This window comes from Penaeus monodon, unplaced genomic scaffold (genome assembly GCF_015228065.2).
Source record: "Penaeus monodon isolate SGIC_2016 unplaced genomic scaffold, NSTDA_Pmon_1 PmonScaffold_340, whole genome shotgun sequence".
Classification (NCBI taxonomy): domain Eukaryota; kingdom Metazoa; phylum Arthropoda; class Malacostraca; order Decapoda; family Penaeidae; genus Penaeus; species Penaeus monodon.
Genome location: NW_023658120.1, coordinates 35,001 through 50,000, shown reverse-complemented (window position 1 = coordinate 50,000; position 15,000 = coordinate 35,001). Strand labels below are relative to the sequence as shown.

Here is a 15,000-nt window from a genome sequence, read left to right as displayed (position 1 = left end):
AAGGAAGGAGTGAGAAGGAAGCAAGGAAGGAGAGAGGGAAGGAGAGAGGGAGGGGGGAAGGAAAGGGAAAGAAAAAAAGTGGATTAGAATGAAGCTTCCTTAAAAAATTTTCTTCAAAAATAGCTTTAAAACTTAAAAAAAAAAAAAAAAAAACTTGAATTTATCATGAAAGCGTTTTAATAAATTAAATTTAATTAAAAAAAAAAAAATAATAATAATAAAATATAAAATCTAACGAAAAAAACTTTAAAATCTCACGAAATCCCTAAAACCCTTAATCACAAGCTTAAAACCCTAGAACCCTTTTGAAAACAACCCTAAAACCCTTAACCCTATAAACACAACCACCCTAAAAAAAACACTTAAAATTCTTTAAAAAAAACACTTAAAAAACACTTAAAAACCCTTAAAAAACTAAAAACCCTTAATCACAACCACCCTTAAAAACCCTTAAAAAAAAAAAAACTATAAACCCTTAAAAAAAAAAACTTAAAAACCCTTAAAACCCTTAAAAAAAATTACCATGACGAAGGAAAACCCCTTAAACCCTTAAAAACCCTTAAAACCCTTAAGAAAAACCCTTCTTAACCCTTATTAACCCTTAAAAAATATTAAAAACCCTTAAAAAAATTATCAACCCTTATTAGCCCTTAAAATCCCTTACCATGACAAAGGAGTATCCGATCCACAGACCCGACCAGCCGTTGGGGCAATCAGGGATGCTCAGGGCCTGGCTGTGCACCGCGATCACGTTGGCTGGGGCCTCGCACACGACGCACCTGGGAGGCACAATGGGAATGAGGGGGTTTGGGGAGAGGGGGTTGGGAGAGGGGGTTGGGGAGGAGGGGTTGGGAGGAGGGGGTTGGGGAGGAGGAGGTTGGGGAGGAGGGGTTGGGGAGTAGGATGGTTGGGGAGGAGGGGGGGTTGGGAGGAGGGGGTTGGGGGGAGGGGGTTGGGGAAGGAGGGGTTGGGGGTTGGGAGGAGGGGGTTGGGCGAGGGGGGTTGGGGAGGAGGGATTGGGGAGGAGGGGTTGGGGAGGAGGGATTGGGGAGGAGGGGTTGGGGAGGAGGGATTGGGGAGGAGGGATTGGGGAGGAGGGGTTGGGGAGGAGGGAAGGGTGGGGAGACGGGGGGGGGAGGAGGGGTGTTGGGGAGGAGGGGGTTGGGGGTTGGGGAGGAGGGGGTTGGGGAGGAGGGGGTTGGGGAGGAGCGGGTTGGGGAGGAGAGGGGGTTGGGGAGGAGGGGGTTGGGGAGGAGGGGGTTGGGGAATGGGAATTGGGAATTAGGAAGCGGGAATGGGGAAATGAGAAAGCGGGAATGGGGAATGAGGAGGTTGGGGAGGAGGAGTTGGGAATGAAGATTGAGGAATAAGGGAATGGGGAATTAGGAATCGGGAATCGGGAATTGGGATAAGTAAGAACGAGAATTGGAATTAGAATCGGGAATTGGGAATTGGGAAATGGGAACGGGAATGAATTGGGAAATGGGAATCGGGAATTGGGAATTGGGAAATGGGAATTTAGAATCGGGAATTTAAACGGGAATTTGAATGGGAATTGCCATTGGGAATGATAATAATAATGTAATAATAGCAAGAGTAATAGTAATAGCAATGATAATGATTATAATAATAATAGTAATAATTATTATAATAATTTATATCTTTGATAATAATACTAATAATAGCAAGAGTAATATTAATACTAATAATGATAATGACAACCATAATGATGATAATTGTAATAATAATAATAATTATAATAGTAATAATAATAGTAATAGTAATAGTAATAATAATAATATAATAATACACGTATATGTAATTAATTGATTAATAATGATAATAATGATAATGAAAATAATGATGATCATAATAATAATAATAATAATAATAATAATAATAATAATGATAACCCCTAGCTACCCTTAATTACCCCAATTAAGGCCTAATTACCCTTAATTACCCCTAATTAACCCTTAATTATCCTTAAGTACACCTTAATTACCCTTAATAACCCTTAATTACCCCTAATTACCCCTTACCAACCCTTAATTACCCCTTACCAACCCTTAATTACCCCTAATTACCCCACTCACCTCGAGATATAGGGCCTGATCGCCGAGTCGGCCACCGGCATCATAGGAATGGGGTCATTAGTGGACAGCCAATAGGACTTGTCGTTCCGGCTGGCGTTGTACCTCCTAATTACCCCTTAATTACCCCTAATTACCCCTTAATTACCCCTAATTACCCTTAATTACCACTTAATTACCCATAATTACCCCTAATTACCCTTAATTACCCCTAATTACCCCACTCACCTCGAGATATAGGGCCTGATCGCCGAGTCGGCCACCGGCATCATAGGAATGGGGTCATTAGTGGACAGCCAATAGGACTTGTCGTTCCGGCTGGCGTTGTACCTCCTAATTACCCCTAATTACCCCTTAATTACCCCTAATTACCCCTTAATTACCCCTAATTACCCTTAATTACCACTTAATTACCCTTAATTACCCCTAATTACCCCTTAATTACCCCTAATTACCCCACTCACCTCGAGATATAGGGCCTGATCGCCGAGTCGGCCACGGCATCATAGGAATGGGTCATTAGTGGACAGCCAATAGGACTTGTCGTTCCGGCTGGCGTTCTACCTCCTAATTACCCCTAATTACCCCTTAATTACCCCTAATTACCCCTTAATTACCCCTAATTACCCTTAATTACCCCTAATTACCCATAATTACCCCTAATTACCCCCTAATTACCCCCTAATTACCCCTTAATTACCCCTAATTACCCCACTCACCTCGAGATATAGGGCCTGATCGCCGAGTCGGCCACGGCATCATAGGAATGGGGTCATTAGTGGACAGCCAATAGGATTGTCGTTCCGGCTGGCGTTGTACCTCCTAATTACCCATAATTAACCCTTAATTACCCCTTAACAACCCTTAACTACCCCTTACCAACCCTTAATTACCCCTAATTACCCATAATTACCCATAATTACCCTTAATTACCCCTAATTACCTCTAATTACCCCTAATTACCCCACTCACCTCGAGATATAGGGCCTGATCGCCGAGTCGGCCACGGGCATCATAGGAATGGGGTCATTAGTGGACAGCCAATAGGACTTGTCGTTCCGCTGCGTAATTGCCACGTGTTTAAATCGCAGAACATAAACGGCATCGTGCTGAAGCGACGGACGCAGGAGCCGGCGAGACCTGGGGATTAATGGGGATTAATGGGGAGGGTGATTAATGGTGGGTGATTAATGAGGATTAATTGGTGGATTAATGGGGAGGGTGATAAATGGGTTGGGTGGATTAATGGGGAGGGTGATTAATGGGGGGATTAATGAACAATGGGTGGATTAATGGGGTGATTAATTGCACACGTTGTTGAAATCGCAGAACATAAACGGCATCGTGCTGAAGCGACGGACGCAGGAGCCGGCGAGACCTGGGGATTAATGGGGGGGGATTAATGGGGGGATTAATGGGGGGGATTAATGGGGAGGGTGATTAATGGGGGATTAATGAACAATGGGTGGATTAATGGGGTGATTAATTGCACACGTTGTTGAAATCGCAGAACATGAACGGCATCGTGCTGAAGCGACGGACGCGGGAGCCGGCGAGACCTGGGGATTAATGGGGGGGGGGATTAATGGTGGGGATTAATGGGGAGGATAAATAATGGGGGTGGATTAATGGGGAGGATAAATAATGGGGGTGATTAATGGGGTGATTCATGGGCATCGTGCTGAAGCGACGGACGCAGGAGCCGGCGAGACCTGGGGATTAATGGGGGTGGATTAATGGGGGGATTAATGGTGAGGATTAATGGGGAGGGTGATTAATGGGGTGATTAATGGTGGGGATTAATGGGGTGATTAATGGTGATTAATGAGACCTGGGGGGAGGGGGGGTGATTACTCACTTTACTCACCTCAACAATCACCTCAGCAGTCACTTCGCCTCCTCATTATTCACCTCATTACTCACGTCAACACTCACTTCAACCTCACTTCACTCACTTCAACACTCACTTCAACCTCACTTACTCATTTTAAACACCCCTTTCCCAACCCTCAATTCACTCCCCTTTAAACCCTCATCCCTCACCTCAACACTCACTTCACTCGCTTCACCTCATTAATCACCTCACTTCACTCACCCAAATCCGGGTGGTGCTTTGCCTTCGACTTAGGCACCCAAATCTCACCTCACCCCCCTTTCAACACTCACTTCCTCATTTAAACACTCCTTAAACCTCACCCCCCCCCTTTCCTTAAACACCCCATTTTCACCTCACTTAAAACCCCCCCTCTTCACCCCCCTAACACTCACTTCACTCACTTCAACTCTCCTTCACTCACCTAAACCCCATTTTAAACTCACTTCACTCCCCTCACCCTCACTTAAACTCCCCTTTTCCAACCCCTTAAACACCCCAAAACTCACTTCACCCTCACTTTTCCTTCCCCCAAACCCTTTTTGGTGCCCCTTTCCCTCTTTCCCCCTCGACTACAGCACGAAAAATCCCCCCAAAAGCCGAATGTCCGGCCTGCCCTGGGAAATCACTTCCCCCTCACCTCAAAACTCATTTCCACCCTCCTTAAACCCCATTTCCCCCATTAAACCCCACTTAAACTCACCTACCTCCCTTACTCACCTCAACCCTCACTTCACCCTCACTTCAACACTCACTTCACCCCCTCCTTCACTCCCCCCAAATCCGGTGTTTGCCCCTTCTCGTTCCTTCAACGTACAGACGAATCCCCCCCCAAAAGGCCGGAAGTGCCCGGCCTCGAAACCTCGGCCCCCCTCTTTCGGCGAGTCCCCTAAAAGATAGGGTGCCGAGAGTACTGCTCCCTCCCCGCCGCGCGGGCCCCTTTCCCTTTGGCTCCGCCCGGCCCCGTCGAACCCCGTGCCCCCTGGAGAAAGGGGGGGTTAGAAAAAGGGTGTGAAAAAAGGGTGGGAGAGAGGGAAGGGGAAGGGGACGGGTGATGAATCCGGGGTGGGAAAAAAGGATAAAAATGACACTAAAAGGGCCCAAAAAGGTAAAAAGGGGTAAACCCCTCGTCGCCCGGGAGAAGGGTGAAAAAGGGGGGTGAAAAAGGGGTTAAAAAAGGGAGAGAGAGAGAGAGGGGGAAAAGGGAGAGGGGAGCGGGGATGATCCGTGGGAAAAAAAGGATGAAAATGACACGTAAAAGGCAAAAAAGGGGGCAAAAGGGGGTTTAAAAAGGGTAAAGGGGAGATGAAAAGTGGAAAAAAGGGGGTTTAAAAGGGGAGATGAAAAGGGGTGGAAAAAAGGGTGAGAAAAAGGGGAAAAGGGGAAAGGCAGAGGGGCCTGACGATGAGGGTCCCGGGAAAAGTACGCCCCTGCGCCGCGCGGGGCCCTTTCCCTTTGGCTCGCCCTTGCCCCCCGGGTCGAACCCCCCGTGCGCCCTGGAAAAAGGGAGAAAGGAAAAAGGGGTTTAGAGAGGGAAAGAAAAGGGGGGAAAAGAAGAGAGGGAAAGAGGGGGGGTAGAGGGAAAGAGAGAGAGGGAAAGAGAAAGGGGGAAAGAGGAAGAGGGAGAGAGAGAGGGAAAGGGGAAGAGGGAAAGAGGGAGGGAAAGGGAATGGGGAGAGGGAAAGGCGAGGGGAAAGAGAGGGGGGGGAAAAAAGAAGCAGGGAAGAGAGAGGGGGAAAAAAGGAAAGGGACGGGGGAAAATCCGGGGGGAAAAAAAAGGAGGGAAAATGCCCCGGGGAAAGGCAAAAAAGGGGGCAAAAAAGGGTAAAGGGGAGTAAAAAGTGGATAAAAGGGTGATGAAGGGAGATGAGAAGGGTGGATAAAAGTGTGAGAAAAAGGGAGAAGGGAAGGCCAGAGTGCTAAAAAGGGTGAAAAGGCTCTCCCTGGCTCTCCCTGGCTGCCGTCGAAGCCTAGCGATGTGGGTAAAAGGGTGAAAAGGGTGAAAGGGGGAGATGAGAAGGGTGAAATGAGGGTGAAATGAGGAAATACATTGGCGTAGGTCGAGTAATCCACAAGAGTCTTTCTTTCTCTCTCTCTCTCTGTCTATCTCTCTCTTTCCTTCTCTCTCTTCTTTCTTTCTCTTCCTCCTCTCTCCCCTGCTCTCTATCTTCTCTCTCTCTCTCTTTCTCCCTCTCCCTCTCCCTCTCCCTCTCTCTCTCTCTCTCTATCTATCTATCTCTCTCCTTGTCTCTCTCTCCCTCTCTCTCTCTCCCCTCTCTCTCTCTCTCTCTCTCTCCTCTCGTCTCTCTCTGTCTCTCTCCCTCCCTCCTCCCCCCCCTCTCCCCCTCCCTCCCTCCCTCCTCCCTCCTCCCTCCCCCTCCCCCCCCCCCTCCTCCCCAGCCAGGCCCCCGTCGAACCCCGTCCCCCTTCTGCCCTCTCTCTCTCTCTCTCTCCCCTCTCTCACCGCATCACGCCGTCATCCTCGGTCCCCTTCATGCTCTCTCTCTCTCTCTCTCTCTCCTCTCCCTCCCTCCTCTCCCTCCCTCCTCCCTCCCTCCCTCCCTCCCTCCCTCCCTCCCTCCCTCCCTCCCTCCCCCCCCCCCCCCCCCCCCCTCCTAAACCGGCACCCCCAGGCGCCCCGCCCGGAACCCGGGGGCCCCCCCTTTCCAAATCCTTTTCCCCTTTTCCTTCCTTCTCTCCCCCCCTTCTCCTCTCCCCACTCCCCCTTTCCCCTCCTTCTTCCCTCCCCCCTCCCTCCCCCCCTTTCCCCCCCTCTCCCCTTTTCCCCCCCCCCCCCCCCTTCCCCCCCCCCCCCTCCCCCCCTCCCCGGGCGGCCCCAGGCCCCCCGCCCCCGAATCCGCTTTTCCCCCCTTAAAATGCCTCTGGGTCCCTGGGGCCCCCGGGGCACCCCCGCCCAAAATCCTCGCTCCCCCTTTTCTCCCCGGGGAAATCCCTTTCCGGCCCCGGGGCCGGGGCCGAGGGGGCCCCCCCGGGGCCGAGGGGCCCCCCGGGGGGCCCGGGCCCACCCCCCCTTTTCCCCCCCCTTGGGTTTTTCCCGGGGTTTCCCCGGGTCCCCCCCGGGGGGCCCCGGGAAAGGCCCCGGGGTTCCCCCCCCCTTTGGGGCCGGGGGGGCCCCCGGGGGGCCCCACGGGGCCCCGGGGGGTTTTTTCCGGGGGCAAAACCCCCTTTTTGGGGCCCCCCAAATGCCCTTCTCCCCCCCGGCGGGGCCCGGGCCGGGGCCCCCTTTTTGCCCTTGTCCCCCCTTTGGGCCCCCCCGGGGGGCCCAGGGCGGGCCCCCCCGGGGGCCCCCAAACGGGAACCGACCCCCCCCCCTTTGGCCCCGCCCCCCCCCGGCCCAGGGGGGGGGGGCCCCCCCAGGCCCCTTTTTTTCCCCCCCGGGCCCCAGGCCCGGGAAACCCCCCTTTCCCTCCCCCCGGGGCCCCGGCCCCGGGCCCCCGCCCGCCCCTTTCCCCGGCGGCCCGGTTTGCCCCCCCCCCGCCCCTTTTTCCGCCCTTGGCCCCCCGGGGGCACCCCCGGGGGGGCCCGCGGGGCTCCCGGGGGGGCCCCTTTGGGCCCCCCGGAAACCCGGGGGAACCCCAGTCCCCTTTTGGGCCCCCCCCGGGCCTTCCCCCTTTTCGAACCCGGGTTGCCCCCCCGGTTTTGGCCCGCCGGGCCCGGCAGGCCTTTCTCCCCCCCCTTTCGGGGGCCCACCCCGGGGCCCAACCCCCCCGGGCCCCCCCCCGCGGCCCCCCCCGGCCCCCCGGCCCCCCCCTTTCAGCCCCGCCCCAAATTGCCCGGTTGGCCCCGGGCGCGCCCGGGAACCCCCTGGTCCCCCCCGGGGGGGGGGGAAAAATAAGGGGGGAATTTAAAGGGGTTTTTTGGAAAAAATGCTTTTTTTAAAGAAAAAATTTTTTTAAAATTTGGGGAATTAAGGGTTTGAAAAAAAGGGTTTTTAAAAAAATTAAAGGTTTTTTTCCCTCTCTCTCCCCTTTTTTTCCCTCTTCCCTTTTTTCCCCCCTCTTCCCCCCCTTCCGGTCCCCCTCTCCTCCCCTCTCCCCCCCTTTCCCCCCTTTTTCTCTCTCTCTTTTTTCTTTCCCCTCCTCTTTTCTCCTCTTCTTTCTTGCCCTCTTTTTTCCCTGTCCCTCTTTCTGGTCCCCCCCCCTTTTCCTCTTTTTTTTCCCAAATCTGTCTGCCCTTTTTTCCCCCCCTTTTTTTTCTTTTTTTCCCCTTCCTCTCTTTTCCCTTTTCTCTCTTTTTCCTTTCTTTCCCCCCTTTTTTTCCCCCTCTCCCCTTTTCCTCCTCTTCTCCCCCTCCCTCTCTCCTTCTTTTCTCCCCCCCTCCCCTCTCTTCTCCCCCCCTTTCCCTTCCTCTCCCGTCCCCCTTTTAATCCCCCCCCTTCCCTTTTCCCCTCCCCCCTCTGCCCCCCTTCCCCCCTCTCCCCCCCTCTCCCCCCTCTCTCCCCCCCTCCCCCCTTCCCTTTTCCTCTCTCCCCCCCCTTTCCCCCTACCCTTATCCCCTCTCCCTCCCCTCCCCCCCTTTTCCCCTCCCCCCCCTCAACTCCCCCTTTTCCCCCTTCTTCTTTCCCCCTCTCCTCTTTCTTTTTCTCCCCCTTTCCCCCTTCCTCTCCCCTCCCCTCTCCCCTCCTTCCCTCGCCTCCCCCCCCCCCCTCTCCTTTTCTCTCTTTTCCCCTTCCATCTCTCTCTCCCTCCCCCTCCCCCTCTCCCCCCCTCCCCCTCTCCCCCTCTCTCCCTTCTCCCCCTTCTCCTCCCCTTCCTCTTCTAAAACCCCCCTCCCCTCCCCCCCTTTTCTTCCCCCCCTTTAATCCCCCCCTTTTCTCTCCCTTTTTCCCCCCCAACACCCTTCCTCCCCCCTCTCCCCCCCCCTCCCTCTCTCCCCCCCTTTTCTTTTCCTCCCCCCTTCCCCCCCCGTCCCCTTCCTCTTTTCTCTCCTTCACCTCTCCTCTCCTCCTCTTTCTCCCCCCTTCCTCCCCAACTCTCTTCTCTCCTCCCCCTCTTTTCTCACTCTCCCCTCTCTCCCCTCTCTTCTCCAATTCCCCCTTTTCTCCTCTCTCCCCTTTCTCTCCCCCCCCTCTTTTTTTTCTTTTCCCTCCCCTCCTTTTTCCTCTCCCTCCCTCGTTTCTCTCTCTCTTTCCCTCCTCTTCTCCCTCTTCCTCTTCCTCTTTTCCTCCTCTCTCTAAACCCCCAACTCCCCTTTCTTTCCCCTTCACTCCCCTTCTCCTCCCCCCCCTCTCACCCCCCCCCACTTCCTCTTCTCTCCCCTTTCCCCCTCCCCCGCCCTCTCCCCTCCCCCTTTCTCTCCTCTTTCTCCCCTCTCTTTCCCTTTTCCCTTTTTTTTTCTCTTTTCCCCCTTTTTTTTTCCCCCTTTCCCCTTTCTCCCTCCTTTTTCCTTTCCCTCCCCCCCTCTTTTTTCCTCTCTTTTCCTTTCCTCTTTTTTCTCCCCCCCCCTTCCCCTCCCCCTCCCCCTCCCCCCCCCTCTCCCCCACCCTCCCCCCCCCCCCTTCCCTTTTTTTCCCCCCCCGGGGGCCCCCCCGGGGAGCCCATCTTGACCCCCGGGAAAACCCTTTTTTCCCCCCTTTAAAACCCCCTTGGGATTTCCCTTTTTTTAAAAACCCTTTTTTGCTGCCCTTAAGACCCGGGGGCCGGGGAAAACCCCCTCCCGGGAAAACCTGAACTGCCTTTTATCCCCCCAAGGGGACCTGGCGGGCCCGGGCCGTTTAACCAGGGCAAACCTGAAAAAGGGAGTTTTTTTAAAAATTAAGGGGGAAAAAAAATAAGGGAATTTTTTTTTTTTAAAAATAAGGGGGGGTTTTAATTTTAAAATTAAATTAGGTAAATAATTTAAAAAAAGGGGGGTTTTTAAAAAAGGGGAGATTTAAAAAAAGGGGTTTTTAAAAAAATAAGGGTTTTTTTAAAATAAGGAGTTTTTAAAAATTTGAAGGGGGTTTTAAAAAATAAGGGGGTTTTAAAAATTTAAGGGGAGATTTTTAAAAAAGGGGAGTTTTTTTAAAAAAAAGGGGGTTTTTAAAAAAAAAAGGGGGGAAATTTAAAAAAAAAGGGAGTTTTAAAAATGGAGGGAGTTTTTAAAATAAGGGGTTTTTAGGGAAAAAGGGGAAATTTTAAAAAAATTAAGGAGATTTTAAAAAAAGGGGAGTTTTTAAAAGAAGGGAGTTTAAAAAAGGGGGGTTTTTAAGAAAAAGGGAATTAAAAAAAGGGGAGATTTTAAAAAAAAAAAGGGGGGTTTTCAAAATAAGGGAGATTTTTAAAATAAGGGGGGAGGGAGTTTTAAAAAAGGGTGATTTAAAAAAAGGGAGATTAAAAAAAGGGTTTTTTAAAAAAGGGGGAATTTTTAAAATTGGGGAGTTAAAAAAGGGGGAGTTTTTTAAAAATAAGGGGGTTTTAAAGGGTTGAAAAAAAGGGGAATTTGGGAGATAAAAAAACCTATCTTTCTACCCTTTTCCGGGCCCCCTATCGGGACACCCCCTCCCCTCTCCCCTCTACTCCCCCTATCCCCCCCTATCTATCATCTATCTATCAGACTCTTTTTTCTCTTTTCCTCCCCTTCCCCTTTTCCTTTTTCTCTCCTCCCTCGCCCTTCTCCTCCCCTCTTTCCCTCCCCTTCCTCTCTCCCCCCTTTTCTTTCTATCTATCAAACCCTTTCTGCCCCCTCTATCTATTTTTCTCTATCTCTCTCTCTACATTTTCCCCTATCTTAAATTTTCCTAAAACCCCTTTTTCTCTCTTTTTCCCCATCTCCCCCTCACTCTTTTTGCCCGTCTGCCCTTTAATTATCTGTCCCTCTCCCTTCTCTCTCCCTCCCCCCTCCCTCCCCTCTCTCTCTATCAAATCTTTTCCCCTTTCCCCCTTTCCCCTCCCTCCCAACCCAAAAAAAAGGGGGAAAAGGAAGGGAAAAAAAGGGGAAATAAAAAAAAAAAAACCAATTTTCTACCATGGGGGGACCCCCCCCCCCCCCAAACCCTTTCCTTCCCCCTGTCTTCTCTATTTCCCCCCCCCCCCCCCCTCCGTTCCCCCCCCCCTTTCCCTCTCCCTGCCCCCTCACCTTCCCTACCCTTCCCCTATTTTCCTTTCAATTTTTTTCCCCTCTCCCCCCCGCCCCCCCCCCCCCTTTGTTTCCTCCCCCTCACCCCCCCGCCCTCTTCTCCCCGGGGCTCTCCCCCCCGCCCCCCCTCCCCCGGGGGCCCCCCCCCTCCTCCTCCCCCCTCGCGCCCCCCTTCCCCCCGGCCTCCCCTTTTCCCCCCCCTCGTGGTCCCCCTCCCCCCCCGCATTTTTCCCCCTCTCTCCCCTCCCCCTCCCTCCCCCTCTTTTTCGTTTCCTCTCCCCCCCCTCACCCCCCCCCTCCCCCCCTTTCCCGGTTTCCCCCCTCGCTGGGCACCCTTTTCTCCCCCGGGCCCGTCTCTCTCCCCTGTTTCTTTTTCCCCCCTGTCCCTCCCTCCCCTTTTCCCCGTCCCCCCCCCTCTCCCCTCTCCCCCTTTCTTCCTTTTTTCCCTCCCCCTCCCCCTCTCCTCCCTCTTTCTCTCCCCCCTTTTCCCCCCCCCCTTCCCCCCTTCCTCCTCCTTTCTCCCCCTCTCTCCTCCCCCTCCCTCCTCCCCCCCCGCCCCTCCCCCCCCCCCCCCCCTTCCTTCCCCTTTTTTTTTTCCCCTTTTCCCCCCTTTTCCGTCGCCCCCCACCCCCCGGCCCCCCCCTCTCCCCCCTCCTCGCATCTATCACCTAAAACAATTCACTCCCCCTCCCCTTTAAAAAAAAAAAAAAAAAGGCCCAAATAAAATAATAAAAAAAATTTTTTTACTCCTCGCCCCCTTTAAAAAAAAAAAAAAAAAAATCCAAACCCTTTAAAAAAAATTAAAAAAAAACAATTAAACCTTTTTAAAAAAAAAAAAAAACAAAAAAAAAAAAAAAAAAAATTTTAAATATATATACATAAAAATTTTTTAATATATATATAATATTTAAATTTTATAATATATTATATATATATAAAATAATATATAATATTATCCTCACGGGGGGAAAGACCCTGATAAAAAAAAAAAAAAAAACCCCTCACCTTAAAAAAAAAAAAAAAAAAAAAAAAAAAAAAAATCTCCTAAATTTTTAAAAAAAAAAAAAAAAAAAAAAAAAAAAATTTAAAAAAAAAAAAAAAAAAAATCTCACCTTAAAAAAAAAAAAAAAAAAAAATCCCAATTTTAAAAAAAAAAAAAATTCAATCCTCCCCAAAAAAAAAAAAAAAAAAAAAAAAAAAAAAAAAAAAAGAATCTAAACCCTGGAAAACCCCTTTAAATTCCCCCTTTTTGGGTTTTTCCCGCCCCCTTCCGCCCCCAAACCCCCTTTTCGCCCTTTGGGCCCCTGAATTCCGTTGGAAAAGCCCCGGGGGGGCCCTTTGGAATTCGGGTCGGCCCCGGGGCCCCCCTGGCAGCCCCCCGGAAAAGCCCGGACAACCCCCTTAAAAAGGTGGGGGGGAAAAAAAAGGGGTTTTTTTTAAAGGTTGGGGGAAAAAAAAGGGGTTTTTTGGGATTTTTTTAAGGGGAAAAAAAAATGGGGTTTTTGTTTTATTTTTTTAAGGGGAAAAAAAATTTTTCCCTTTTTTTGATTTTGGGAAAAAAAAGGGGTTTCTTTTTTTTTGATTTTTTAAGGGGGAAAAATAGGGGTTTTTTTTTTTTGGTTTTTTAAGGGGGGAAAAAAAGGGGCCCTTTTTTTTGGAAAAAGGGAAAAAAAGGGGGCCCCCCCGTTTGATTTTTTGGGGGAAAAAAAAAAGGGGTCCGTTTGATTTTAAAGGAAAAAAAAGGGGTTTGGTTTGATTTAAGGGAAAAAAAGGGGGTTTTTTTTTTTTTTTGATTTTAAAGGGGAAAAAAAAGGGGGGTTTTTTTTTTTTTTTGATTTGGGGGAAAAAAAAAGGGGTTGTTTGAGTTAAGGGAAAAAAAGGGGTTGTTTGAGTTAAGGGAAAAAAAAGGGGTTGTTTGAGTTAAGGGAAAAAAGTGTTTGAGTTAAGGGAGGGAAAAAAGGTAAGGGAGAGAGAGAAAAAAAAATTAAATTTAGGGGAGAAAAGGCTGTTTTTCTCTGGAATTTAGGGAAAAAAGTTTGTTTGTTTGGAATTTAAGGGAAAAAAAGGGTGTTTTTTCAGGAATTTAGGGGAAAAAAGTGTGTTTTTCTGGAATTTAGGGGAAAAAAGTGTGTTTTTTTCTATAATTTAGGGGAAAAAAGGGTTGTTTGTAATTTAAGGGAAAAAAAAGTGTGTTTGTTTGTGTGTTTGCTTGTAATTTAAAGGGAGAGAAAAAAAGGGTCGCTTAAATTAAGGGGAAAAGTGTGTATTTCTGGAATTTAGGGAAAAAAGGTGTGTTTGTTTGTAATTTAAGGGGAAAAAGGAGATTTCTTTGGAATTTAGGAGAAAATGGGGTGTTTGTTTGCTTGTTTGCGTGTTTTAGGGAGAGTTAGGGTGGGTTAAAATAAGGAAAAAGGGGTGTGTGTTTGTTTGTGTTTGTTTGTTTGTGTGTTTGTCCCTTCCATCCCTCTATCTCCCTCTCCCTTTCTCCCTTTCTTACTCACCTTCTCTCCTACTTTTCTCCCTCTCTCCCTCTATCTCCCTCTCTCCCTCTATCTCCCTTTCTCCCTCACCTTGTCCACTTCTCCCTCTATCTCCCTCTCTCCCTCTATCTCCCTTTCTCCCTCACCTTCTCCACCTCTCCCTCTATCTCCCTCTTTCTCCCTTTCTCCCTCACCTTCTCCACCTCTCCCTCTTTCTCCCTTTCTCCCTCACCTTCTCCACCTCTCCCTCTATCTCCCTCTTTCTCCCTTTCTCCCTCACCTTCTCCACCTCTCCCTCAATCTCCCTCTTTCTCCCTTTCTCCCTCACCTTCTCCACCTCTCCCTCTATCTCCCTCTTTCTCCCTTTCTCCCTCATCTTCTCCACCTCTCCCTCAATCTCCCTCTATCTCCCTTTCTCCCTCACCTTCTCCACCTCTCCCTCTCTCCCTCTATCTCCCTTTCTCCCTCACCTTCTCCACCTCTCCCTCAATCTCCCTCTTTCTCCCTTTCTCCCTCACCTTCTCCACCTCTCCCTCTATCTCCCTCTATCTCCCTTTCTCCCTCACCTTCTCCACCTCTCCCTCTATCTCCCTCTTTCTCCCCTTTCCTCCCTCCCTTCTTCCACCTCTCCCTCATCTCCCTCTATCTCCCTTTCTCCCTCACCTTCTCCACCTCTCCCTCAATCTCCCTCTTTCTCCCTTTCTCCCTCACCTTCTCTCCCTCCATCTCCCTCTTTCCTCCCTTTCTCCCTCACCTTCTTCTCCCTCCCCTTTTCCCCTCTCCTCAATCTCCCCTCTTTCTCCCTTTCTCCCTCACCTTCTCTCCCTCAATCCCTCACCTTCCACCTCTCCCTCAATCTCCCTTTCTCCCTCACCTTCTCCACCTCTCCCTCAATCTCCCTCTTTCTCCCTCAATCTCCCTCTTTCTCCCTTTCTCCCTCAATCTCCCTCAATCTCCCTCTTTCTCCCTTTCTCCCTCAATCCCTCAATCTCCCTCTTTCTCCCTTTCTCCCTCACCTTCTCCACCTTCTCCCTCAATCTCCCTCTTTCTCCCTTTCTCCCTCAATCTCCCTCAATCTCCCTCTATCTCCCTTTCTCCCTCACCTTCTCCACCTCTCCCTCTATCTCCCTCAATCTCCGTCTTTCTCCCTTTCTCCCTCACCTTCTCTCCCTTCGAGCCTGGGAATCCGACGACGCCATCGCTGCCCTTAGGTCCGGGTCTTCCGCTGAGGCCGGGCAGCCCTGGGGGTCCAGGCGCGCCCCTCTCTCCCACGGGCCCTGGCGAGCCGTACCCGTCCCTGCCCTTGGGCCCTGGCAGCCCTGAGGGCCGGCCGGGGCGCCCGTTCAGGCCCGGGCTGCCCTTAGGGCCCGGGGCGCCGCGCTCGCCCTTGTCTGCCGCCGCGCCGGGGATGCCTGGCGGGCCCTGAGGGAGGAGCAAGGGAGATTGATCGTTAATTGGTGATTGGGGAGGGAGAATA

General features: G+C 50.8%; 2 protein-coding genes across 2 annotated transcripts in view; both read right to left on the bottom strand.

The window, feature by feature from the left end:
* Window positions 1–3,617, bottom strand: part of LOC119570640 (collagen alpha-2(IV) chain-like) — a 4,274-nt gene extending 657 nt beyond the window's left edge. Inside the window, exons 1-4 of the mRNA XM_037918296.1 lie at window positions 3,588–3,617; window positions 3,407–3,471; window positions 3,066–3,233; window positions 665–779 (exon numbers count right to left, since the gene is read on the bottom strand). Of these exons, the coding sequence (XP_037774224.1) occupies window positions 665–779; window positions 3,066–3,233; window positions 3,407–3,471; window positions 3,588–3,617 (378 nt within the window). The remainder of the gene's footprint in view (window positions 1–664; window positions 780–3,065; window positions 3,234–3,406; window positions 3,472–3,587) is intronic.
* Window positions 3,618–7,034: 3,417 nt separating this feature from the next.
* The window catches only part of LOC119570639 (collagen alpha-2(IV) chain-like), a gene marked incomplete at both ends in the record, with an annotated part of 41,544 nt that continues 33,578 nt past the window's right edge, over window positions 7,035–15,000 (bottom strand). Inside the window, 4 exon segments of the mRNA XM_037918294.1 lie at window positions 7,035–7,115; window positions 7,466–7,535; window positions 7,537–7,597; window positions 14,669–14,945. Of these exon segments, the coding sequence (XP_037774222.1) occupies window positions 7,035–7,115; window positions 7,466–7,535; window positions 7,537–7,597; window positions 14,669–14,945 (489 nt within the window).